The 25,659-nt window shown below is 37.6% G+C and overlaps 2 protein-coding genes across 3 annotated transcripts in view; one reads left to right on the forward strand and one right to left on the reverse strand.

Annotated features, from left to right (window-relative positions):
• HMMR (hyaluronan mediated motility receptor) overlaps positions 1-16,467 on the reverse strand; it is a 39,020-nt gene extending 22,553 nt beyond the window's left edge. For both annotated transcript variants that reach the window (XM_044230056.1, XM_044230049.1), the window contains exons 1-10: positions 16,331-16,467; positions 11,037-11,135; positions 10,493-10,572; positions 6,755-6,802; positions 6,400-6,588; positions 5,148-5,234; positions 4,958-5,058; positions 3,051-3,125; positions 2,736-2,914; positions 2,149-2,297 (exon numbers count right to left, since the gene is read on the reverse strand). In XM_044230056.1, the coding sequence (XP_044085991.1) occupies positions 2,149-2,297; positions 2,736-2,914; positions 3,051-3,125; positions 4,958-5,058; positions 5,148-5,234; positions 6,400-6,588; positions 6,755-6,802; positions 10,493-10,572; positions 11,037-11,135; positions 16,331-16,376 (1,053 nt within the window). In that variant the 5' untranslated portion in view covers positions 16,377-16,467. The remainder of the gene's footprint in view (positions 1-2,148; positions 2,298-2,735; positions 2,915-3,050; positions 3,126-4,957; positions 5,059-5,147; positions 5,235-6,399; positions 6,589-6,754; positions 6,803-10,492; positions 10,573-11,036; positions 11,136-16,330) is intronic.
• Positions 16,468-16,716: 249 nt separating this feature from the next.
• NUDCD2 (NudC domain containing 2) lies at positions 16,717-23,963 on the forward strand. The gene is made up of 4 exons (XM_044230067.1): positions 16,717-17,217; positions 19,453-19,501; positions 19,728-19,879; positions 23,471-23,963. The coding sequence occupies exons 1-4, from the start codon at positions 17,029-17,031 to the stop codon at positions 23,552-23,554; spliced, it is 474 nt and encodes a 157-aa protein (XP_044086002.1). The 5' UTR covers positions 16,717-17,028; the 3' UTR covers positions 23,555-23,963.
• Positions 23,964-25,659: the final 1,696 nt, after the last annotated feature.

Genomic DNA, 25,659 nt, shown 5'->3' on the forward strand with positions numbered 1-25,659 from the left:
TAACCCTCTGAGCCACCCAGGGGCTCCCTGCACTTAGGATCTTAAATACTAAGATACAAAAAAACATTTGAAAGGTCTGCCAACAATAACTGCAGTTGCAGGATTAGATGGCAGAAAAAAATAACAAAAAACAAAAGAACCCAGGTAAAGTGAAAATTGCCTCTGATTATACGCCACCTCAGTCTTAACGTTTTCTCAATGTGGAGATAACCATTAGTTTGGTATATATGCCTTCTGGTCTTTTCCTACACACTTATGTACTTAAAAAAACACACACACACACACACACACATACATATATAAATAACATAAACTACATATGTAAAGATCACAAAAAAATCCTAAAAATGATTGCTGAAATCTTTAAGTCAGTATATATAGATCTACTTAATTCCTTCAGTTGTTGCAGGTTGCCCAACAATATTTCCTATCAATGCATTCGAGTATCTATTTGCTCCACTCTCACTAACATGTTATATATTATCAAATGTTTTAATTTGTACCAATCTTGTAAGGGAAAAACAATTATTTCCATTTTCCATTTCTTTGATAATTACTAAGGTAGAACATCTTTTCATATTTACAGATTATCTGAATTCTGACCTCTGAGAATAATGAATTTCCACCCTTTGCTCATCGGTTTTTGATGACTGTTTTTCTCACTAATATGTACATTATTCTTTATGTAATCTAGATTTTAAAAAATGTTGCTTTCATTTCACAGGCATTTAGATACCATTTTAAAGATTTTTTTTTTTTTTTATTTGACAGACAGAGATCACAAGTAGGCAGAGAAGCAGGCAGATAGAAAGGAAGGGAAGCAGACCCCCCGCTGAGCAAAGAGCCCGATGTGGGCCTCCATCCCAGGACCCTGAGATCATGACCTGAGCCAAAGGCAGTGGCTTAACCCACTGAGCCACCCAGGCGCCCCTAGATACCATTTTAAAACATAACTGTAAATGCCCAAGTAATAATCTAACACATGTGCCAGGAAAATACATATTTTTTTAAGATTTTAGTTTTAAGACTTTATTATTATTATTTTTTAAAGAGATTTTATATATTTAAAGTCAATCAGAGAAAGACAGTTATCATATGATCCTCTGATATGAGGAATTTGAGAGGCAGGGTAGGGGTGTTTGGAGGGAAAAAATGAAACAAGATGGGATCAGGAGGGAGACTAACCATAAAAGACTTTTAATCTCACAAAACAAACTGAGGGTTGCTGGGGGGTGAGGGGACAGGGAGAGGGTGGTTGGGTTATGGACATTGGGGAGGGTATGTGAAATGGTGAGTGCTGTGAAATGTGTAAGCCTGATGATTTACAGACCTGTACCCCTGAGGCAAATAATACATTACATGTTAATAAAAATAATTAAATAAAAAAAGGTTTTATTTATTTATTTGACAGAGAGAGACACAGCAAAAGAGGGAACACAAGCAGGGGGAGTGAGAGAGAGAGAAGCAGGCTTCTCACTGAGCAAGAAGCCTGATTCAGGGCTTGATCCCAGGGCTCTAGGATCATAACCTGAGCTGAAGGCAGAGTCTTAAAGATAGAGCCACCCAGACACCCCAAGATTTTACTTTTAAGTAATTTCTTAACCCAAGGTGGGGCTGGAACTCACAATCCTGAGATGAAGAGTCACATGCTTGACCGACTAAGTCAACCAGGTGCCCCACAAGAAAAAAAAGTTTTTTTAAAGATTTTATTTATTTATTTGACATAGAGAGAGAGACAGCAAGAAGGGGAACACAAAGTAGGGGGAGTGAGAAATGGAGAAGCAGGCTCCCCACTGAGCAGGGAGCCCGATGCAGGACTCCATCCCAGGACCCTATGATCACCGCCTGAGCTAAGGCAGATGCCTAATAACTGAGCCACCCAGGAGCCCCAAGAAAAAATTTTTAAACAATTTTCTTATTTTGGTTCATAAGTTGCTTATAATTTTTTCACATTATCAATAACCCTGCCATAAACATCTCTGCAGGTAAATCTGCAGCATAGACAGGACAATTTACTCAGGATAAGATTCTAAAAACAGAACTGTCAAAGTAAAGCACATATACAATTGAAAGGTCTTCTGATACACAGGGAAATGTATGACTTAATAAGCACAAGTTGTTTTCTTTTCTTATACTGTAGTAAACTACCTTCTCTTGTTGCAGAAGTGAATCAATCTGTAATTCTTTTTGTTGTAGTTTTTCATGTTCCTGTTTTTCAAGAGTAAGTTTCTCCTTTAAGTTTTGCATTTCAGAATTTAGAGTTTCATTCCGTACTCTATCCCTCTCGAAAAGGTCTTCTATAAAAGTGAAAAATGCTGAAATTAGATACTAACTTTGAGAAACCAGATTTCCATATTTTCTGATATTAGCATGTTACACAGATCAAGTATTTGCAAAGAAATAAAGCCAAAACATAACTCAGAAGTTTGTATCATTTACTACATAAAATATAGTAATTCTATAATAAATAAATAAATTCTATAATAAAACCTTGAAAATTGGTTCTGTATCTTCTCATTTTAAATGGCCACCTAATGGGGAAGTCAAAAACTGCACCACTGCATGTACTTCAATGAAGACAAGCAATATATTGAAATAAACAGAGAACAAACATTATAAAAGATAAAAATTCTCACATAGAGAACAGGATTTTTATGTTGTTTTCATAATTATTAAAAAATGTGTTCATATAGTAGTACTTTCCTTAATATTGTACATATTATTTCTTTAAATACCTTTTTCTTTCTCGAGGAGCTGACACTTAGCATTCAGGTCTTCTACTTGTTTAGAAAGTAAAACAACATTTTCCTCAAGAGACTGCTTAAGGCTTATAACTTCATGATTCTTCTCTTTCAAATCTTCCTCTAACTGGGCAATATCCAGCTTGTATTTTTCCACTTGATCTGATGCACAACTGCATTAAAACAAATTATTTTGAACAGTACATGATTTAAGCACAGGGAAAATGAGAAAACTGAGAAAGTATGAAATGATGTCCTCTTCACTATTCAACAAACTAAGGTCTATTTAAAAACTACTATTCATATTACCTAATTTCTTCGATGTATTCTAAGAGTTTTTCTGTTTCGGATTTTTCGTCAATCTTTTCCTTCTCTATTGAAACACTGAAAAAAATGGCATATGTTAATAAATACAAATAATCACACATAATGCTTAATCTGTACCAAATACTGTCATATCGGATATGCTGTTTCTGGAGTCCAAATTCTTTTTTTTAGTGGGTTTTTGTTTTTTTTTTTTAAAGATTTTATTTATTTGACAGAGAGAGACACAGTGAGAAAGGGAACACAAACAGCAAGAATGGAGAGGGAGAAGCAGGCCTCCTGCAGAGCAGGAGCTTGATTCCAGGACACTGGGATCATGACCTGAGCCGAAGGCAGACGCCCAACAACTAAGCCACCCAGGAGCCCCTAATGCATTTTATTTTTTTAAAATTTTATTTTTAAATAATCTCTACACCAAATGTGGGGCTCAAATTTACAACCTGAGATCAAGAGTCACATGCTCTACTGTAGCATCCAAATTCTAAACCATTATTTTATGTGACCTCTCAGGTTGACAATTTAAAATATATAAATAGGAAACTGAAGTTTTTTTTTTTTTTTTTTAAAGATTTTATTTATTCATTTGACAGAGAGAGATCACAAGGAAGCAGAGAGGCAGGCAGAGAGAGAGGAAGGGAAGCAGGCTCCCTGCCGAGCAGAGAGCCCGATGCGGGACTCGATCCCAGGATCCTGAGATCATGACCTGAGCTGAAGGCAGCGGCTTAACCCACTGAGCCACCCAGGCGCCCCAATAGGAAACTGAAGTTTTTTTTTAAGCTTTCCAAATAAATTTTGATAAAAGGGCTAAGATGATGAGAATTATCACCTATAACAACCTAAGTGTTAGAAATGATCTTCCCTATAGCTTTCCTGGCTTCTCAACCCACAACACATAGAAAACAGCATTTTATTGCTATTAAGTCTTTGTTTTAGGTTGACTTTTTATCCAATTACTCATGCGTTACCTCCTCCTAACAATTCAATTTAGAAAATGAGCATATGATTTAGACACCTTATAAAAAGATTTTTATGAATGGTCAGTGAGCACAGAAGGAGAAGCTTGACACTTATAGTAACAAAATTACAAATGAGACACTACTTCCTACCTACTAGAAAGGCTAAAATCAAATAGACTGACAATATCAAACCTTGGAGAGGAAGTGGAACTGGAATTATATCATATGCTGCTAAGTACGACTGTAAAATGTGACAACCACTTTTGAGTTTTTTTTTTGTTTTTTTTTAAAGATTTTATTTATTTATTTGACAGAGAGAGATCACAAGTAGGCAAAGAGGCAGGCAGAGAGAGAGAGGAGGAAGCAGGCTCCCTGCTGAGCAGAGAGCCCGATGTGGGACTCGATCCCAGGATCCTGAGATCATGACCTGAGCTGAAGGCAGCGGCTTAACCCACTGAGCCACCCAGGCGCCCACCACTTTTGAGTTTTTTAACACATTATATGTATATTACACTACCCTATGATCAGGAATTCTAATCCTAGATGTTTATTCAAGAGAAATAAAAACCTATGTCCACAAAAGACATACATAGTAGTCTTATTCACAATAGAAACTGGAAATCCAAATAATGATCAACAGAGAAATAGTTAACAAATGGAGGTATATTCAGGAGGTATATTCATGGTGCTACTAAAGATTATGAGGCCTTTCCTCATCATTTATACAGAAGATAGACAAAATTAAGACATTCATACATCTTTTCAGCATAAAATGCTTGGGAATCATCAGGGCTCAGTTGAAGAAGAGAAACAGGGCAAGCAGGGAGCAATAAATTAAGTGAAGGAAGGTTTAGTCTTGGTAAACAAGAGCAAGGTGAGAGAGGAAAATCAAGAGTTAGTTACACTTAACAATTTCTTTCTTTTTTAGTCACTCACAGTTTCCCCTCAAGTTGTGATATTTTCCCCTGAGACTCCTCAAGATTCTTCTGAGTGACCTGTAGCTTCACCTCCATGCCTTCCTGTTTAGCCATCATACTCTACACAACAGAAATATCTGTTTTAGGAAATGAGAGATCATTCAGATCCCCAGATCCAGACACAGCAAACTCACCAAGATATCACTCACCCTTATCTTCGTTTCTCTTTTGTTTCTAAGTTTCATTAACTCAAGGCTTAGAAGTCTCATAGTCTTCTGGTTATTATCTTCAGAAAACTAAGTACAAGAAACATAAAAAATTCAGAAATATTTTCTACAAGGTCCTATATAAAAATCAGAGAAATATTGATTATTCTCTTATTGGGATTATTATTTACCTACATTATACTCTGGTAGAAAAAACAGGCTTTGACCACACCCAGATTACTGATTTTACACTATTACTGTTCTTGTCCCTCTCTTTGATTAATGTGACTTTCTGGTTCATTTATTTAATTTTTGGGGAAGGTTTTATTTTTAAGTAATCTCCACCCAATGTGGGGCTCGAACTCACAACCCCGAGATTGGGAGTTGCATGCTTTACAGATTGAGCCAGACAGGCACCCCTTTCTGGTTTATTTTTGGGAGTGTTTGGGTGGTCACCTATCTCTGCATGCAGCAGAGTCCACTGCAAGCCTCTATAACAAGCTTCTTGGGGAGGATTCTGTCAAGTGTGCTTGTTTAATAAAATGCATCTGAATTGCCTGATCTCTTTGGAAATATGTAGATTACAGGGTCCACCCCAGGCCTACCAAATCAGAATCTCCCTCAGTGGGGTCCAGGAATCTGCTCCCTTCCACAAGCTTGATTCTTATGCACCCTCGCTCTCTTTGTGATCAAAGAGCTTAGCACATTACAGGCCCTGAATAAATGAGTGTTATTAAACTGAACAGTGATTTACAGCCTCCTTATATTTCAGACAAAAGCAGATGACCATATGATGTCCTTTAAGATCTATTAGTATGGCAATACTAATAGACAAATTTATCTGTTAAATATAGTTAGTCCACAAATTTATTCATTTCCCACTTCATTTCCAAAAGGATTTGCGATGGAAGCCTGCTGTTCTGCTATTATTTATTTCAGAGAAAGATCTTTACAGTGGCTTCTAGGTGTAAATTTTCTAAGTTTTATTAATGGCCTTATTTACTGGGGGTGACTTTGAAGAAGGATGAGAAAATGTCAGACATTAAAACAAAAGTAACTTGTTTATCACCTCTTATATGTCAGGTACCATAACAAAAAAGACCATAATAATTCTTCTTGGAAGCAGTTTAACATTTAAGATACATTTGCTGAAGGAAAAATACTAAACTAGAGCCTAAAATTCCCAAACAACTATATAAGAAAAAAAATGTTTATAATTTATTCCATAGTAAATATTATTGTCAGGTTCAAATACCTTTGATTTTAGCAGTTCATTAGTCCTGGTTAACTCAATAAGCTGTTTTTCTAGTGAAGCATTACTTGCAGAGAGAGATGTTTTCTCCCTGACTGCAGCATTTAGCTTGGCCTCCATTTTTTCCAAGTCAGCTTCCAGATCCTGGATTCGCTTGTCCTGAGCACCACGTTCTTGCACAAGAACACGAATCTGGACAGAAACAAGGTGATAAATGAATGAATCACCAATACAGTGCCAACATAACTATATGCTATTGATAATGAAAACAATGCTTAACCTATCGAGCCACCAGGTGTTCCAACTCTTTTCATTTTATAGTACATTTATTTTTCAGTTAAGTTGAAGCAATGCTTACCTCTTTTTCTAATATCTTCAAATCTTTATCATTCTTTTGAGATTCCCTCTATTTAAAAGTCAAAGAACAGAGATAAATTTAAATGCCACAAGTATCACAAATTTGATTTTCAGCTATAAAAAAACATTAAAGTTTAATTCTTCTTTCTTTTCTTTTTCTTCTCTTTCTTTTCTCTCTCTCTCTCTCTCTCTCTCTTTTTTTAACTAAACTCTACCTACCAATGTGCAGCTTGAACTCACAACCCAAGATCAAGAGTCACATACTCTACTGAGTCAGCCAGGCACCCCCCTTTTTTTTTCTTAAAGATCTAATTGGCTTTGGGGCGCCTGGGTGGCTCAGTGGGTTAAGCCTCTGCCTTCGGCTCAGGTCATGATCCCAGGGTCCTGGGATTGAGCCCCGCATCGGGCTCTCTGCTCTGCAGGGAGCCTGCTTCCTCCTCCTCTCTCTCTCTCTGCCTACTTGTGATCTCTGTCAAATAAATAAATAAAATCTTAAAAAAATAAAAAGATCTAATTGGCTTCATTAAGTGATTCATGAATCAGGCAGCAACCTACCTAGCAAGTGGAGGGGAGCTCCTCATCAAACAGCTAATTTCTATTTAAAACATTTTACTTAGCCTAGTAAACATTTTGTAGGAGACTTATCTGGTAGAAGAAGGAAAATGTTCTTTAAATCTTAAAATATTTCAGGTTTAAGTTTTCACCCTACTAGATTATTAGGCTTTTCCTAATAAGTCCAGGGAAAAGAACAGGTGGATCTTCATGAATAAAGCTACTGAATGTCTTCTTTCTAATGTTAAATATTAATACATTTTGAATATTTAATTATGTTATTCCAGAAAGAAAAGAATCTTACAAAGAGAAATAAAGTTAAACCTTGATACCCAAGGAGGGAAAAAAAGCTACACATGCGAAGACATAAAAATTAAAATGGTGTAAGCGGATTTTTTTTAAAGATTTTATTTATTTGGGGTGCCTGGGTGGCTCAGTGGGTTAAAGCCTCTGCCTTCAGCTCGGGTCATGATCCCAGGGTCCTGAGATTGAGCTCAGCATTGGGCTCTCTGCTCCTCGGGGAGCCTGCTTCTTCCTCTCTCTCTGCCTACTTGTGATCTCTGTCTGTCAAATTAAAAAAACAAAAAACAAAAAACAAAAAAACTTTAAAGATTTTATTTATTTATTTGAGAGAGAGAGAACACAAAGGAGGTAAGGTCAGAGGGAGAAGCAGACTCCCCACGGAGCAGAGAGTCAGATGTGGGGCTAGATTCCAGGATCGAGACCTGAGCTGAAGGCAGACGTTTAATAAAGTGAGCCACACAGGTATCCCTTGTCAGCTGATTCTAATCTACTTATTACCTTTATTCTAAATAAGACACACAATTTTGCTCTATGTATTTTTATATCCAACAGCGTTTCTGACACAACAGCCCTAAACAGAATATCCATCTTTTCCACCTAAAATGGAAGAAAATGGATAAACATACTGCACACGACTTGTTTTATGTGCTTCTAAGTTGAGGGGGCCTGCATCAGTCTCATATTTATTAATTTTCCACAGGATGGCATTTCCTATCAAGGATGGCCAATTATTTAGGGGTTTTATGCAAACGTGTATGCAATTTAGTTTTCTAAGAGTTCTGTAGTTAATTCGAAATTTTAGAACTGTTTCTTTAAGAAATTCAAATTAGGAAATTTAAATCAACTTCTTTAAAAAAAATTTTTTTTTAACTTTAATTCCAGTACAGTTAATATACAGTGTAATATTAGTTTCAGGTGTACAATATAGTGATTCAACACTTCATACAACACCAGGTGCTCATCAAGACAAGAACACTCCTTAATCCCCACCACCTATGGCACCCATCTTTCTACCCTCCTCCTCTCTGGTAACATCAATTTGTTCTCTAAAGTTAAGAGACTGCTTCTTGATTTGTCTCTCTCTTTTTGACCCCCTTTACTCATCTGTTTTGTTCCTTAAATTCTACGTATGAGTGAAATCATATGGTATTTGTCCTTCTCTGACTTATTTCGCTTAGCATTAATCTCTCTAGGTCCATCCATGTTATTGCAAACAGCAGGATTTTATTCCTTTCTATGGCTGAAGATTATCTCATTGCATATATATTTAAATCACTGTGTAAGAAAGGACTGTCTATATCAGTGCTGCCCTATAATATATCACAGACCACATACATATTTTCTTCTAGAGAAGAAATGGGGAGGGGGGGAGGGAGAATCAGATCCCCGCTGAGCGGGGAGCCCAACTTGGGGCTCAATCCCAGGACACTGAGATCATGACCTGAGCTGAAGACAGGTGCTAAACCAACTGAACCACCCAGGCACCCCCACATATGTATTTTCAAATTTTCTAGTAGTTACATATATGTTTTAAAGTTATTTATTTATTTAAGCAATCTCTATGCCCCATGTGGAGCTCAAACTCATGACCTCAAAATCAAGAGCTGCCCACTCTTCTGACTAAGCCAGCCAGGCACCCCTCTAGTAGTCATATTTAGAAAGTAAAAATTTTAGTAATATATTTTATTTTACCCCAAATGTAAGAAGTATTATTTCAATTATTGTCATTAGTATAAAATTATTAGTGAAACATTTTATGTGTTTTGTATTAGGTCTTCAAACCTTGCTGTGTATTTTACATTTATGGCACATCTCAATTCAAATGCTAGATTTTTATCAGAAATAGCTATCTATGGGCCACCTGAGTGGCTCAGTTGTTTAAGCATCTGACTCAATCTCAGCTCAAGTCTTGATCTCAGGGTTGTGAGTTCAAGCCACACACTGGGTTCCGAACTGTAATGCTGGGTGTAGGGACTACTTGCAAAAAAAAAAGAGAGAGAGAGATTGAGAAAGAAATAGCTATCTATATTTAGATTCCATAAACTGTGCAGATGAAGAAGTAGATTCATATCCCCAATATGTTCCAAAAAAAAATTCGTGTTTTCCAACAAGAGAATCAAGTGCTGGTTTTTAAATATATATTAATTAAAATTAAATAATATTAAAAATTTAGCTCTTCAAGTTCTCAATAGCCACATGTGGCTAATCACTTCCATATTGGATAATGAAGCCCTTTATTATAAAATGAGAGACTTAGGTAATTGCTGAACAAATGAACAAGACTAAGCTTAACCTACAGCCTTGGTTTCCTAAGTTTTAATCTTTTCCATATTAACAAATTTTTTTGTAACTTCTTAAGAAACTACAACTTGCTTTATGAACTAATGGAAACAGTACAACATGTAGGCTATTGCACAAGCCATAACATGAAGTTAAGAATTTAATCTCCCACCACTCAAAAACTGAGAGTTTTTGAGCAGCACAACTCTTTAAGGCATTAGAATTTTTTTTCCTTTTTCTTTATCAATACTTACCTTTCCACACAAATAAAACTAAAACAACTCAAAACCAGATCAAAGAACTGCAAACTTTTTAAAGGCTTACAAGGTGTAAGACAAATTACCTAGATAGAGAAATGACTGAGAAGGTGGTACCATATTGTAATTCTGAGCTATGTGCATGTTTAAACAATAATATATTTAGTAATGATGCAGCCAGAAATGAAATCTTGGTATAGTCCTAATGATAATATTTTTTATTAACTTATAGGTTTTCTAATAACCTTACTTTATACACTTAATTCATTCTAGTCAAATAAAAAAACCTTTCAGAAATATTTTCATAATTTAGGTGATAAACCAGCTAGAATATCAGAGTTCCTCACCTTTAATCCCAAAGTTTTAACTTTTCTTGCTGAAGCAGGCAGGGAAGTATCTCTGTCAACATTAAGATTTTGTTGAGATTCTATAATAGAATAAATTGTACAGATTCTGGTTGGTGCTTACATGTTTGAAACACAAACAAAATCCATTTCTAAATTTTTTATTGTAATTATTAGTGAAGTAATATAAAGTTCTTTTCTTAATTGTACACACGTCCACATAATTAATTGTACAACACAATTTTCACATCCAACATTTTTCTGATTTTCCTAATATTCCCTGACAGAAAGTTAAGGTGATTACCAAAAGGAAAACTATATATATGTGAGTATCTTGCTTAATTTATCTGGTTATACAATAGTGAAATGATTAAAGCATTATTCTATAGTTGACTCATTTGTAAATGCATCAAATAAGAAAATTTAAATATAACTGTAACTCCACCTTTTTACAAATAGTATAGAATCTTCTAATTTAAATACTATTGGTCATAACTTTAAAACTTAAGAGATCATATACCCATTATTTTACTTTGGAATCCATTACCTTTTTGTTTTTTAAATCTTTGTGATTTCTGAAAGGATACTGGTCCTTTCAATACTTCTGAAGTCTTAACATCATAAGCACCTGGAGATGGTGCACAACCTAAAGGAAACATATAGAACATTAATGTCTCATCTAATGTTCCTTATGATCTTACATGGTGATGAATTTAAAAGTTATTGGATGTGAAACAGTTAAAAACCATGTCATAGTAAAGTAATACAAATTTAAAATGCCATTAATAAATTGTTTACTTTTTCAAATGTAAAAATAGCACCCATGTGATATTACAAATAGGTCTCTCTATGAAAAACATCATTATCTTCCCAAATGCTCTTTATTTCAATGAGTCAAAGAAACACGGGCAATTCAACAAAACAGCAAAGACAGTCTTGAGATAAACATCATTAAGAACAAGCAACATGGCTTTGTTATTAAGGATTAAATCTAAGAAAAAAATATTTGGAATCAATTCTAACTCCAAGAGCATTAATGAGGCAACTACCATCAGAGTCTAGAAATGAAGCAACTAAAAGTCTAGCCTTCAAGGTTTAGTGTGGAATAAAAATTTATAGTGATAATTCATCTCTGGCTAATATTGATACAACAAGAAATTTATAAAGTCATGTTATACAAAGTACAAACCACTAGACAATATTTCTTTCTCTCTCTTTTTAAAAAGATTTTATTTATTTATTTATTTGACACAGAGAGAGAGAGCGAGCACGCACAAGCAGGGAGAGCAGCGGGAGTGTGGGTGGGTAGGAAGCATGCTCCAGGCTGAGCAGGGAGCCTGACCTAGGACTTGACCCCAGGACCCTGAGATCATCACCTGAGCAGAAGGCAGCCATTTAACTGACGGAGCCACCCAGGCATCCCTGTACTAGACAGAAATTTATACAGTATAACCTCACTTAACTGGAGTCTCAAACTGAAGGCATTTTGGAGTGTTTATGCATAGTCAACTTGAGATCTTACTCTCAGGACTTAACAATAATAAAAATGATATTTTTATTATAAAGTATCATTTTTATTATTGTTAGCAGAAGGGGAGCCTGGGTGGCTCAGTCAGTAGAGTATGTGACTCTTGATCTCAGGGTATAAGTTTAAGCCCCACATTGGGCATAGAGCCTACTTAAACAAAAAAGGTAAAAATATCATTAGCATAAAGCTTTAACTGATTGAGAATAGATTCATACTATTCACTGAAAAACTATTTTCTTCAGCATAGAGTTTCATGCAAATGAACATGAACTAAAAGGAGTTCGAACATTTGAAGGTAACTCCAGCTGTCCCTTAAGTGTTTTCTAAATGGAATGATAGGGGCGTCTGGGTGGCTCAGTAGGTTAAAGCCTCTGCCTTCGGCTAGGGTCATGATCTCGGGGTCCTGAGATCAAGCCTCATGTGGCGGTGCGGGGTGGGGTGGGGGGGATCTCTGCTCAGCAGGGAGGCTTCTTCCTCCTCTCTCTCTGCCTGCCTGTCTACTTGTAATCTCTGTCAAATAAATAAATAAAATCTTTAAAAAAATAAAAATAAATGGAATGATAGATAAGAACTTATTGGTATACCTTGACTAGCATTAAAAAAAGTGAAACACAGAGGCTCAGTGGATTAAGCCTTTGCTTTCAGCTCAGGTTATGGTCTCATGGTCCTGGGATCGAACCCCATATCTGGCTCTCTGCTCAGTGCGGAGCCTGCTTTCTCCCCTCTCTCTCTATGCCTGCCTCTCTGCCTACTTGTGATCTCTCTCTCTCTGTCAAATAAATAAATAAATAAAATCTTTAGAAAAAAGTGAAACACAATAGAAAATATCAGCATGACTCAAATGTAGCAAAGTGAAGCACTGTTTTGTAGGACTTCTTGTTTCAATGATAGCTGTATAAATATTAAAAAATCTATCCTGGATAGAGATACATAATTTATTTCTCACTCTAGGACACAATTAAAAAGTATTAAAATCATCCCTTTCATTAATTCTAAGAGGCCATAACAACATCAAGGAAGTTTCCATTCCTATACCTGGAATTAAGGTAACAAAAATAATGACACAAAAATTTCAATTCTGGGAGCTTTTTGATCTAAATGTGGTCAATAAGGAATTGAGATAGTGGGTTTCTGGGACGCCTGGGTGGCTCAGTTGGTTAAGCAGCTGCCTTCGGCTCAGGTCATGATCCCAGCGTCCTGGGATCGAGTCCCACATCGGGCTCCTTGCTTGGCAGGGAGCCTGCTTCTCCCTCTGCCTCTGCCTGCCACTCTGTCTGCCTGTGCTTGCTCTCGCTTCTCTCTCTATGACAAATAAATAAAAAGTAAAAAAAAAAAAAAAAAAAGGAATTGAGATAGTGGGTTTCTAATCAGAGGAGAGTCTCAAAATGAAATACCGAATTCAATGGAGTATCTAAGGTAAAGACAGACTTACCAAAAAACATTAATCTTGGTTAGCTCAAATCTCTCACACTTTACAAACTGTTTACAACCTGGGATGAATAGGAGGCTGGCAGGGGTTTCCCTAAAATCAGCTTAAGGATGGTGGCACATCTTAGAGCACCTATGTTACTCATTTGTGATAAGGGTTGAAGGAGGCAGTGGGGAACATATTATGTTTTAAAACAAATGAGAGATTTCCACCATTACTGTTAGCAATGCTTTTTGGGGGAAGAGGGGATGAGGGTATGCAGAGCCTACGGTTATTCTGTGCTCTCTGCTTTTATTATTATTATTATTCTTGTTATTTTTAAAGTTAAGCTCTAGGCCCAACATGGGGCTTGAATTTACAATTCTGAGATCAAGAGTCACATGTTCTACCTACTGAGACAGCCAGGGACCCAGCTTTCTGTTTTTAGGAATGCTTCTGTGGGAAAGCAGGAGAAGCACCAGTCTAGACTCGTCAAAGCAGCCAGAAAATAAAATGATGTTGAAATCTTATATTTTGGGGCACTTGGGTGGCTCAGTGGGTTAAAGCCCCATATCTGGCTCTCTGCTCAGCAGGGAGCCTGCTTCCCTTCCTCTCTCTCTGCCTGCTTGTGATCTCTGTCTGTCAAATAAATAAATAAAATCTTAAAAAAAAAAAAAAAGGAAAGAAATCTCATATTCTGGTTCATTAGGTTTACACTCTCAAAAGGGGATATGGGCCAGCAAACAATGGGATGGTGGACACTGACTAAGCAGCATCAAGAGAGTTGAAAACAATTAAAACCACACTTAACAAAAACTTCCTTAAAGACTAAAGAATCAAATTTGGTTGTTAGACTTAGGATTTAGATTGAAGAACTAGGTTGAAATCCAGCCCTGTATGTCTAGCTTTTAATATACTTATCCACCTCACACCTTAGATAATGTACTTATCCATCTTCCATGTTAGACAAAACTGCCTGAAGTTAGGAACTCTTTTGATCATGCCTACCCCAGTATTTAGCTTACGGTTAAGTTGAGGAATGTGGTAAAGAAAACATAGAAAGTCATTGGGATATGGGAATGGAAATAGAGTTTTGTGATTATCCCAGTCAGGATTCAAATTCAGCTTTATATGCCAATTAATAGACATTACTATGGGCCAAGTACTTTTTAGACAGAGGGAGAAGATCCTGAATAAGAACATTATACTCTCTCCTTTTCGAACCTAGTTTCAAGACCTCTGGAGTTACTTATTTATTTTTTAAAAAGATTTTATTTACTTATTGACAGAGACAGAGAGAGGGAATAAAAGCAGGGGGAGCAGCAGAGGGATAGAGAGAAGCAGGCTTTCTGCTGAGCAGGGACCCAATGTGGGGTTCGATCCCAGGACCTGAGATCTTGACCTGAGCCGAAGACAGATGCTTAACCGACTGAGACACCCAGGAGCCCCTGGAAAGTTATTTTTATTTGAGGTTATGATTCTCCACTTATGAAACAGGAATAAAAAAGAGCATCCACCTCATAGTTGTTGGGATTACTGGAGTAATTGGAGAACTCACTACAGTGCCTCACATATGCATAAAGCATCAAATAAATGATAATTACTTCTGAAACAGTGAACCTGGAATATTGTGCATTGGTAAAGCCACTTTTATCTATTATAAAGAAAATAAACTCTCCTTAAAAGACACACTGCTGAGAGAACTTAGAGAAGGTTCTCTCAATATCTAGAGAACAATATATGCTTTGGTCTTTCAATTAAGAAAATAAGCTTGTAATAAGAAAGAAAACAAGCTTGTGCTGATCCGTTTGCTTTCTTGGCCTTCCTATGTGAGCAGAGTGATTCTTATTTACATTTCCATTTTGGCTAACAAGATAAAGATGCAACAAGTGACCGCTAAAAAGGGTGTATTATAATGGCTAAATCATGGGCTTTGATGTTCAACCAAACCACTTACTGGCTGGCTGCTCAGAACAGTGACAAAACCTCTCTGTTTCCTCACATGCAAAATGAGGACAGTATCAATACCTTCCTCACTGGGCTGTTGGACTAGATAGAATAGGGAACCAGTCAGAATAGGGAACACCATAGCATACAATTTGCATGCATTCAATGATGAGTGCCTCAGTAACCATCTCAGTCTTCCAGGTGAGTGTGCTGACTATGAACCACAGTGGTTAAAAAAAGCACACGATGGATTCATGGAGGCTTGATTTCTTGATTTCCTGTCTCAGTTCTGCTGGTTTGGTTCTGCAACACTGCGCAAATCTATGTCTCGGCTTTTTTATCAGTAAATAATGAATAATAGGATAACCTCTCAGGGATGCTGGGAAGTTAAAAAAAAAAAAGAACTAATAACCAATGTAAATACTTAGTATGGTGACTGGGGCACTATCGTGTTATTACTTCATTACTAATGTTTTCAGTAAGTGCTGCCACCATATTCTCGCCCATAAACTGCTTTGTACCAATCATCCTTCTTTTATTCCCGAATGGAATATCCAAAAGAAATCCACAAGTTCATGCGAAAAGCCGCTGGTCAAATGTCTTATCCGCGAGGTTTCCGCACTTGACCATCACACAGCTGCCAACAGTTTCCTGATCCCGACTCCCTTTCCTCCGCTTTACTTTCTCCACCGCACTAACTGTTCATTGGCTGTATTCTCCAGTTGAATGTAAACTCCACGAGGCAGGGGTTTTGCCTCCTTCACGGCTGTATCCTTATCACTCTGAATAGTATTAGGCACGTAGTAAGTGCTTAGTATGGTTTTTAGAAAAACTAATCAATTGAATGAGACCCATCGCGGCCCTAAAATTACCTATTAGCCTCGGATGAAGGAACCAAAAAGGGCATGTGCGTCGTGACAACCTATCCCGACCCCCCAGCTCCTTTCCCCGTACGCACCGGAAGGGTCATTGAATCGTTTCAAGGGCGCCTTAGGAAAAGACATGCTGACGATCAGCTCCACAAACAGAAAGTCACTATCGCCCCTCCGCAACTTTGTGCCGCTTATTCCAGCCCACTCACTCCGAATTCAAACCTCCCGGCTTATTCCCCGCCCATCTCTAACGTCAGCAGATTTGAAAACCAAAATCCTGGGCACACCAATCCAGGACGGGAACACCTAAGAGCATGCGCACCTGTCTTCGCCGCGCCCAATTAGGGCTTCTGTGAGTTTAGGTAACCAGCCAATAGGAGACTAGTATTGCCTCCTCCCCCACCCGTGTCCAATCAGTCCTGGCGTTACTCAATTGTAATATACGTACTAGCAACATTTGCGCAAGCGCATTTTATAGCTGAGAAGTTCGAGGGTACGCTTTTGGCGTCATATTGGTGGCAGTGCAGGGAGTTCTAGTTTCACAGGTTCCGACCTTCTCCCACCGTTCTTTGGATGTAAACTTCCCCGGATTTTTAATTCTTTTAAACTGCCAGCGTCCTAAATGGCCACTGAAAAGGAAAAAGGAACATGCTGAGACATCAGCCTGCATCCCTGCGCATGTGCAGTGACCTGAGCTGCGAGTCCTGGGCGTGGCCTGAGCGTGGATACTTCGCGCTTGCGCTCATCTCGCTCCGTGCGGCTGCTGCCGGGAGGCTACTGGAGTATGTCGGCACCGTTTGAGGAGCGCAGTGGGGTGGTTCCGTGCGGGACGCCGTGGGGCCAGTGGTACCAGACCTTGGAGGAGGTGTTCATTGAAGTTCAGGTGCCGCCTGGCACTCGCGCCCAGGATATCCAGTGCGGCCTGCAGAGCCGGCATGTGGCGCTGGCCGTGGGTGGTCGCGAGATCCTCAAGGTAGTGGCAGGTCGGGGCTTGTGCTCAGTTTCTTCCCGGCCTCTAAGTCCCAGGGTCCTGAAGTGCATTTTTTTCCGTGAAAAGACTGTTGGAGGGCCGACTAGCTCCTTTGGCCGAAAGAGCGGTATCATTGGCCTGGTTTTGGTCTCCTCGGAGCCCCCACTCTTAATTAGTCCCGAGTTAACGTAGAGATTTGAGTTTTCCGGTTTTCCGGCTTTATTTCTAAACCAAATGAAGCTGCTGCTTTTGTGCCTCTGCGGGTCGTCACTTAGATCTTTAAAGGAACAACTATTTATAGGACGTATATTCCAGGCACTGATGAGTGTTGAGAGGTCAGCGGTGAACAAGACAAGTTTCCTGCGCCCAGGTCATGTTCTTGCAAGGAGGCATAATAAATTAACCTAATAAATGTTCAGGCAGTTACAGGACAGTAAAGAAGAAAAGAATAAGGATATCGGGATGAGGATTCAGAGATGTTGTCAGGTGATTTATTTTTTTCAGCAAACTGAGAACAATTTTGTATGTTCGTGGAGTGGGTAAGGAGGTAGTTTCAGAGGTGTTTGAAGAAAATACCACTTTTATTTTCATCATGTCCGTTGGACCTGTTAAATTCAATAACGTTGAAGTTAGATTTCTTTCCCACGTTAGATGCTCAAGGTGTTTGATGACAGTGTAGTGAAGTGGTGAAGGGAGATTCCTCAATGTAGGATACCTGGCTGTGTCATTTTTATAATTTTGTAACCTCGGGCAAGAGATTTTTCAGTGTGTCTATGCCTTCACCCACAAAGTATGGTAATTTTTTTTTAAAAAAGATTTTATTTATTTATTTGACAGAGAGAGATCACAGTAGGCAGAGAGGCAGGCAGAGAGAGAGAGGCGGAAGCAGGCTCCCTGCTGAGCAGAGAGCGGGATGCAGGACTCGATCCCAGGACCCGGAGATTATGACTTGAGCCCAAGGCAGAGGCTTAACCCACTGAGCCACCCAGGCGCCCCCAAAGTATGGTAATAGGATGATAGGATTGTTTTGAGCATGACATGGTATCCAGGGAAATTAAGAGCTTGGACTTGTTTCTGTCATGTAAGGAGTATACACTACATATTATTTATATGGAAATGCTTTAAGTGCCTCAGAGGAAAGGAAGATTCATGTGAAAGACATTTGATTTGTGTCAGTTTGGATCTTACTGACTTTTCTGGATAGTTGTGTGAATCATAGTTTCCTGAACAGTGGTTTAAGATTACAGTTCAAATTTCTTTTAGTAATTCCAGTAACTTTGGGAATTTAGCAGTAATTTCAGGATTTTAGGTATACATTTAAACCAGTAGGATTTTTTCACACTAGTACTGACATATTGAAAAAATGTGTGTGTGTTTTTTTTTTTATATGACCTTTTAATTTAATTTCCTAAAACTTAAATTTGGCAAGTAGCAGCAAATCAAAATGGATTTGAGTAGGTGTATTCTCTTTTTAAACTTAACGTTTTACTGATTTCTTTCTTAAAACAAGTTTCTGAAAAATCAGTCACAGCTAATCTGTATCAGAACTACAGTATGCACTTTAAAATTTTTTTGGTGCTGGATTGCCCAACAAAGAGTTTGAACCAGTTTGGTTTTTTTTTAAAGATTTTATTTATTTGACAGACAGAGATCACAAGTAGGCAGAGAGGCAGGCAGAGAGAGAGAGGAAGGGAAGCAGGCTCCCCGCTGAGCAGAGAGCCTGATGCGGGGCTCGATCCCAGGACCCTGAGACCATGACCCCAGCCGAAGGCAGAGGCTTAACCACTGAGCCACCCAGCCGCCCCTTGAACCAGTTTTTTAAAGTTTAAGAGATACCATTTATTTATTTCAGCGGGAAAGCTCTTCTAGGAGTTCTTTTCAATAGGTAAAGTTAAATCATTTCAGATATTAATTCACATTTGGCTCTCTGATCAGTAATATTTATTCATCTCCTAAAAATTAAGAAGCCCTGATCTATCTTTAGAGGGCTCTGTGTTTTTTGTCATAGTAAATATTTCAAGCAAGGTAAACTTGGTTCCATTCCATTTTCTAGGAGGAAAGATAGGGTTGTGCACCCAGCAATATGTTGGAATGGTATAAAGTTTTATCTTCTTACTAACCAAACTAGATAGTTACATGTGGATTAGATAGAAAATTAGGAAAGTCTTAAATCATGAAAACCTTATAAAAATTAATGGAATATCAATGTTTTTAGTACCTTATGTATTTATTTTTCAGGGCAAGCTCTTTGATTCAACAATAGCTGATGAGGGAACATGGACTTTGGGTAAGGGTAATCTATAATTCTTGGAATCTTTTTTTAAAAATTAATTTTGTCTTAGAACTTAGTAGGTTTCCCTCGGTTGTATTAGGTCCTTTGTCTTTGCAGCTTTGGAAGAGAATAGTAATGGAAATGTATTGAAAATAATTGTATGTCAAGATTACCTAATGATGTTTGAAAATACGAAATCCGATGATGAACTCTAATTTATTTGTGATTTTTATTTGTTTAGAGGACAGGAAAATGGTCCGTATTGTTCTTACAAAGACAAAGAGAGATGCAGCAAATTGTTGGACTTCTCTTCTGGAATCTGAATATGCAGCTGATCCTTGGGTGCAAGACCAAATGCAGAGAAAACTTACATTAGAGAGATTCCAGAAGGAAGTAAGTCAGAAGAATGTATGAATATGTATTGTTAAACATCTTAAAATCCTAGAATAATTATTATTGAAATTAAAACTCAAATGTAGTTACAAAAATTACAAAAGCTCTTTAGAGGAATTTAAGTGAAATTGTTATAAAAACGACTGGTCTTTCTTTGTGTGGATTTTATTTTTTCAAATTTTCTGTAGAGGAATTTATTCGTACTGTTTTGATTTCAAAGTTTAAATTTATTTAATGTACACCAGTAGGGTAAGTGAACTCAAAAAATTCAGTCATTATAGGGGTGCCTGGGTGGCTCAGTGGGTGGGTTAAGCCTCTGCCTTTAGCTCAGGTCATGATCTCTCGGGGTCTTGGAATCAATCCCCGCATCAGGCTCTCTTCTCAGTGGGGAGCCTGCTTCCCTCTCTCTCTCTCTCTCTCTGCCTGCCTCTCTGCCTACTTGTGATCTCTGTCAAATAAATAAAAAAGTCTTTACAAAAAAAATTTAGGGGCACCTGGGTGGCTCAGTGGGTTAAGCCTCTGCCTTCAGCTCGGGTCATGATCTTAAGGTCCTGGGATCGAGCTCCGCATCAGGCTCTCTGTCCTTGGGGAGCCTGCTTCCCCTCCTCTCTGCCTACCTCTCTGCCTACTTGTGATCTCTCTTTCTCCCTGTCAAATAAATAAATAAAAATCTTTAAAAAAAAAAAAATTCAGTTTATAGACTTACATAGTGTAATAAAGTAAAAGTTCCTTTCATCAACATCTCTCCATTATGTGCTTCTGTCTTTTTTTTTTTTTTTTTAAAGATTTTATGTATTTATTTGACAGACAGAGATCACAAGTAGGCAGAGAGGCAGGCAGAGAGAAAGGAAGGGAAGCAAGCTGCTTCTGAGCAGAGGGATCATGACCTGAGCTGAAGACAGCTGAGCTGAGGGCAGAGGCCTTAACCCATTGAGCCACCCAGGCGCCCCCTTTGTGCTTCTGTCTTATTTTTATCTCATTGATTTATTGTTTTGCTACTCTGTCTTTAACATAAATGCAGGATTACACTATGTGTATTGTTCATTTTGTTTTTTTTCCACTTAATAATACATCTTGGGTCTCTTTTTCTACCAGTACATATAGATAAAACTTGTTCCTCTTAACTGCTTTAGAGTGTTTTCTAGCTTGAATGTATCAACATTATTTATCTAGCTAATTTAGCTATTCCTTTTTGATAAGATTTGGATTTTTCAGTTTGTATCTGTTTGAAACAAAATTTGTGCTTTGATCTCTGTAGAACTATCCCATGTTCTATTAATTTATGTAGGAGAAGATTTACTGGATCAAAGCACTGTTAAAGTTTTTCTTTTTTTTTTTTTTAAAGATTTTATTTATTTATTTGACAGATTAAAAGTAGGCAGAGAGGCAGGCAGAGAGAGAGAGGAGGAAGCAGGCTCCCCGCTGAGCAGAGAGCCCGATGTGGTACTCGATCCCAGGACCCTGAGATCATGACCTGAGCCGAAGGCAGCGGCTTAACCCACTGAGCCACCCAGGCGCCCACTGTTAAAGTTTTGATGGATAATTTCTTTCTATCTGATGGTGATTTTCAAATACGTATCTCTAGTCTAGACTTTTTTCCCAAATATTGGAGTCACATTTCCAATTCAACATCTCCACTTCACAGTCTGACGGACATATCAGACTCGACATATTCAACATGAACTCTCTAACTTCCTGCTACCCATTTCTACCTCTAGTCTTCTCATCTTGGTTGATGGAAACTACTTGATCAGACCAAAAAACAAAAATGGGGAGTCATCCTCCACTCCTGTCTCTCTCTCACACAATGTGGCCAATTTGTTAGGAAGCCTTACTGGTAGTACCTTCCAAATATATTCAGAATTTGTCTACTTCTCACCACCAACTCTACTACCATTCTGATCTAGACCATCTGTAATGACTTGCCTAGATTACTCTTACAGCCTTCTAATTGTTCTCTTTTACCCTTGCCAAGCTACAGTGTTCTCAAAATAGTGTAATACTCCTTTTAGCATGCAGGTCAGAACACATTGCTTCTCTTCTCAGAACTCTTTCATTCTATCCAATCTGGTCCTCCATGATCTCTCTTTCTTCTTCTACTAGGCTCCCCTTACGTTATTCTGATCTAGCCATACTGGTCTTTTTGTTATATTTGAACATTTTAGGCCATTCCTTTTCTGTCCTTTTGTCTACAGTGTTATTCCAAAACTTGGCTAACTTCTTCACTGTTTTGAAGTCACTGCTCAATAAAGTATACTTTTGGGGCACCAGGGTGGCTCAGTGGGTTAAAGCCTCTTCGTTTGGCTCAGGTCATGGTCCCAGGATCCTTGGGGTTGAGCCCTGAATCTGGCTCTCTGCTCAGCAGGGAGCCTGCTTCTCCCTCTCTGCCTGCCTCTCTGCCTGCTTGTGATCTCTCTCTCTCTCTCTCTCTCTTAAATAAATAAATAAAATCTTAAAAAAAAATGTACTTTATCTTTCGTCATTCTATTTAAATACTTAATCTTCTCATTTTCCTTACTCTATTCTGGTTTTCTTTTCTTTTTTCATCTTCTGTAACACTTACACCAACTTTTAACACTTTGGATCAGGGGCTTGCAAACTGGCCTACAGGTGAAATCTAACCTGCTGGTTGTTTCTTTTTCTTTTTTGATTTTTTTATTTATTTGAGAGAGAGAGAGAGAAATCACAAGTAGGCACAGAGGTAGGCAGAGAGAGAGAGAGAGAGAGAGGAGGAAGCAGGCTCCCTGCTGAGCAGAGAGCCTGACATGGGGCTTGATCCCAGGACCCTGGGATCATGACCTGAGCTGAAGGCAGAGGCTTAACCCACTGAGCCACCCAGGTGCCCCCTGCTGGTTGTTTCTGAAGTAAAGTTGTACTGGAATACACCTGTGCTCATTCATTTGCATATTGTCTATCTTATAGTAATACCAGACTTAAGGAGTTATAGCAGAGTATATGGCTTTCAAAGCCTAAGATATCTAATTACTTGGCTCTTTACAGAAAACTTTGCCAATCTCTGCATTAGATAACTTCTGGTTTATTATTTGTTTCCTCCTGTAAGAATGTGAGTCCACCAGTGCAGGGATCTTTGTTATGTTCACTCTTGAATTCCACATGCCTCTAATGGTGTCTTTTAAACAGTAGGAACTCTTAATAAATGTTTGTTGAATAAATGAAATAACCTCCAAAAAGACTAAAGTATGAGATAGTATTTCCTAGGATTGTTATGAGGATTGAATATGTTGATAAATGCATAGCTCTTAGAACGCTGCTTGGCATGTAATAAACTTACAAATGATGCTAGTTATTAAAATCTGTTTTTGCACTCATACTAAAGTATATGTTTGCCTATACACTTGTCAACTTGTAATATACGTACTGATCTTTTAAGTATTTGTAGATCTGAAAGTTGAAATATACATCCTAGTTTTAAGTTCTATTTTGGTGATTACATCTTTTGACATATTTATTGGCCATGTAGATTTTTTCTTTTGTCAATTGCTAGTTTCTATCTGTACCATTTCCCTTTTGAGTTACTTACATTTTTCCTTAAAAGATTTATTTTATCATAGTTTTTTTCATGTCTTTTAGAATCCTGGTTTTGACTTCAGTGGAGCAGAAATCTCAGGAAACTACACGAAAGGTGGACCAGATTTCTCAAATCTTGAAAAATAACTACTACTTTTCTTTTGCTGCATTCTGTGGATCCCAGCAAAGTTGCCAACATAAAGGAACAGATTATGTGGGGGAAGGAAAATGTGGATACCTGCAGTTAACAAATTGCAAAATATATTTAACTATGGTTCTAAAATTGCATTCAAATATCATTTACATAGGAAACATCTTAAATACTGTGGAAACTATTCTACTGATATAGAGTAACTTTTTTTGGACTTGTTTTTTTGCTCAGCATGAAGTTTTATATGCTGCATTTTACTAATTTCATATTTAACCTGTATTTTTAATACAAAAAACATTAGGGTATAGATCATGTGAAATGACCGGTGCCTTCAGGGACAATTAAATTTTTCTTTTAATAAGTGTAATGCAGGAATAATGTTCAATAAACTTTTCTAAATAGGAATTGTGCACCCCTTTGTGTAAGTATGCCAGTTCACACCAGGAGTTACATTACTGAGAAAAATTTTAAGGAAGGAAAAAGCCCACAAATATATTCTGAGTAAGTTCATTTTAAGAGTTAATGAAAATTTCTGAAGTAGTACATTATTCCTTGGGAGATGAATTTGTCAAGAAATTGAAAAATAGAAACTTAACAATTGGAATGGATTAATATAAAACAGAAACAGTGAAGTGAATGGGATCATTGGGTGAGTCCTTTGTATGAGACAAAAAAGCAAATAATTAATGTTTATAAATCAGGAACATAATTTTGCTCTTCAGTGATCCAGACATATAAGGAAGGATTGTCTTAAAATTTTATTTCATTATTTTTATGTCCTTTTGAATTTTAAAATCTCTCTTAAAGATTTTATTTTTAAGTAATCATTACACCCAATATGAGACTTGAACCCGCAACCCTGAAATCAAGAGTTCCACACTACAAACTGAGCCAGTCAGGTGCCCCTGAAAAATATTTTTAATAATCCCAAATATATAGCCAAGTTATATGTAAAGTAAAAGGACTATTTTCTTCCTGACTTGTTTCTAAGTTTATGATATGACACACATCATCTCTGAGTACCTTAGTATATATTTCCTTCAGAGGACATGCTGTTACATCACTACAATACGACCATTGAAATCAGGAAATTAGCATTGGTATGTTATGACCATCTGATCCTCAGATCTTTATTGCATTCAGGTTTAACTCATTGTATCAGTAATGTTCTGTATGGCAAAGTGGTCCAGGCAGAATCACGTGTTGTCTTTAGATTAGATGACAGTTGTCTGGTCTGCTTCAATCTGGAACAAGTCTTCATTTTTTTCTTAACTTCTACAACCTTGGCACTTTTGAATATTATAGGCAAGTTTTGTACAAAATCCTCATTTTGAGTTTTGTCTGGTACTTCTTCATGATTAGATTCAGGTTATGCATCTTTGGCAGGGATGTTACTGAAGTGATGCTGTGTTCTTACTGCATTCTGTCGTGAGTTAGTAATTTTGGTACATCTTTTTTCTGTTGGTATGATCACTGAATAAGTGGTATCTGTCAGTCTTCTCCACAGTAAAGCTATTCTTTGTAGGTTTGTAATTATTTTGTGGGAAGGTAGCTTCAGAGTACTACCCTCTTTCTCATCAAACTTCCAGTTTATTTGTATCTTTATTGATGCATAATTTCCTACTTTATTTAGTAGATTAGATTCTATTACTTGCATTATTGTGATCCTAAACAATTTTTTCTTGACTTAGCTACGGGAAAACTATTTTAGATGACTTCTATGTCTTTTGACATGTCCCATCATTATTTGAGTAATTTCTTTTATTTTCTGGCACAAGTTATACCAGACTTCTGCTTTTCCTGCCCTAATTGAAGAGAGTAAGCCATGTTTTTAAGGTGCCATGCATCTCTTAAATTGAGAATTGTATTTAGAAGCCAAGATTTGGGGGTGCCTGGGTGGCTCAGTTGGTTAAGCAGCTGCCTTTGGCTCAGGTCATGATCCCAGAGTCCTGGGATTGAGCCCTGCATAGTGCTCCCTCCTCAGTGGAGAGCCTGCTTCTCTCTCTCCCTCTCCCTGTCGCTCTTTCTACTTGTGCACTCGCTCTCTCTCTCTCAAGTAAATAAAATCTTAAAGAAGTCAAGATTACTGTGCTAGTGAACA

This window comes from Neovison vison, chromosome 1 (genome assembly GCF_020171115.1).
Source record: "Neovison vison isolate M4711 chromosome 1, ASM_NN_V1, whole genome shotgun sequence".
Lineage (NCBI taxonomy): Eukaryota > Metazoa > Chordata > Mammalia > Carnivora > Mustelidae > Neogale > Neogale vison.

Bases quoted from the DNA above. Each gene is read 5' to 3' on its own strand.
- NUDCD2 (XM_044230067.1), top strand. From the start codon at position 17,029: ATGTCGGCACCGTTTGAGGAGCGCAGTGGGGTGGTTCCGTGCGGGACG. The intron at 17,218-19,452 runs GTAGTGGCAGGT...TTTATTTTTCAG, and splicing joins GTGGTCGCGAGATCCTCAAG to GGCAAGCTCTTTGATTCAAC. The intron at 19,502-19,727 runs GTAAGGGTAATC...TTATTTGTTTAG, and splicing joins TGAGGGAACATGGACTTTGG to AGGACAGGAAAATGGTCCGT.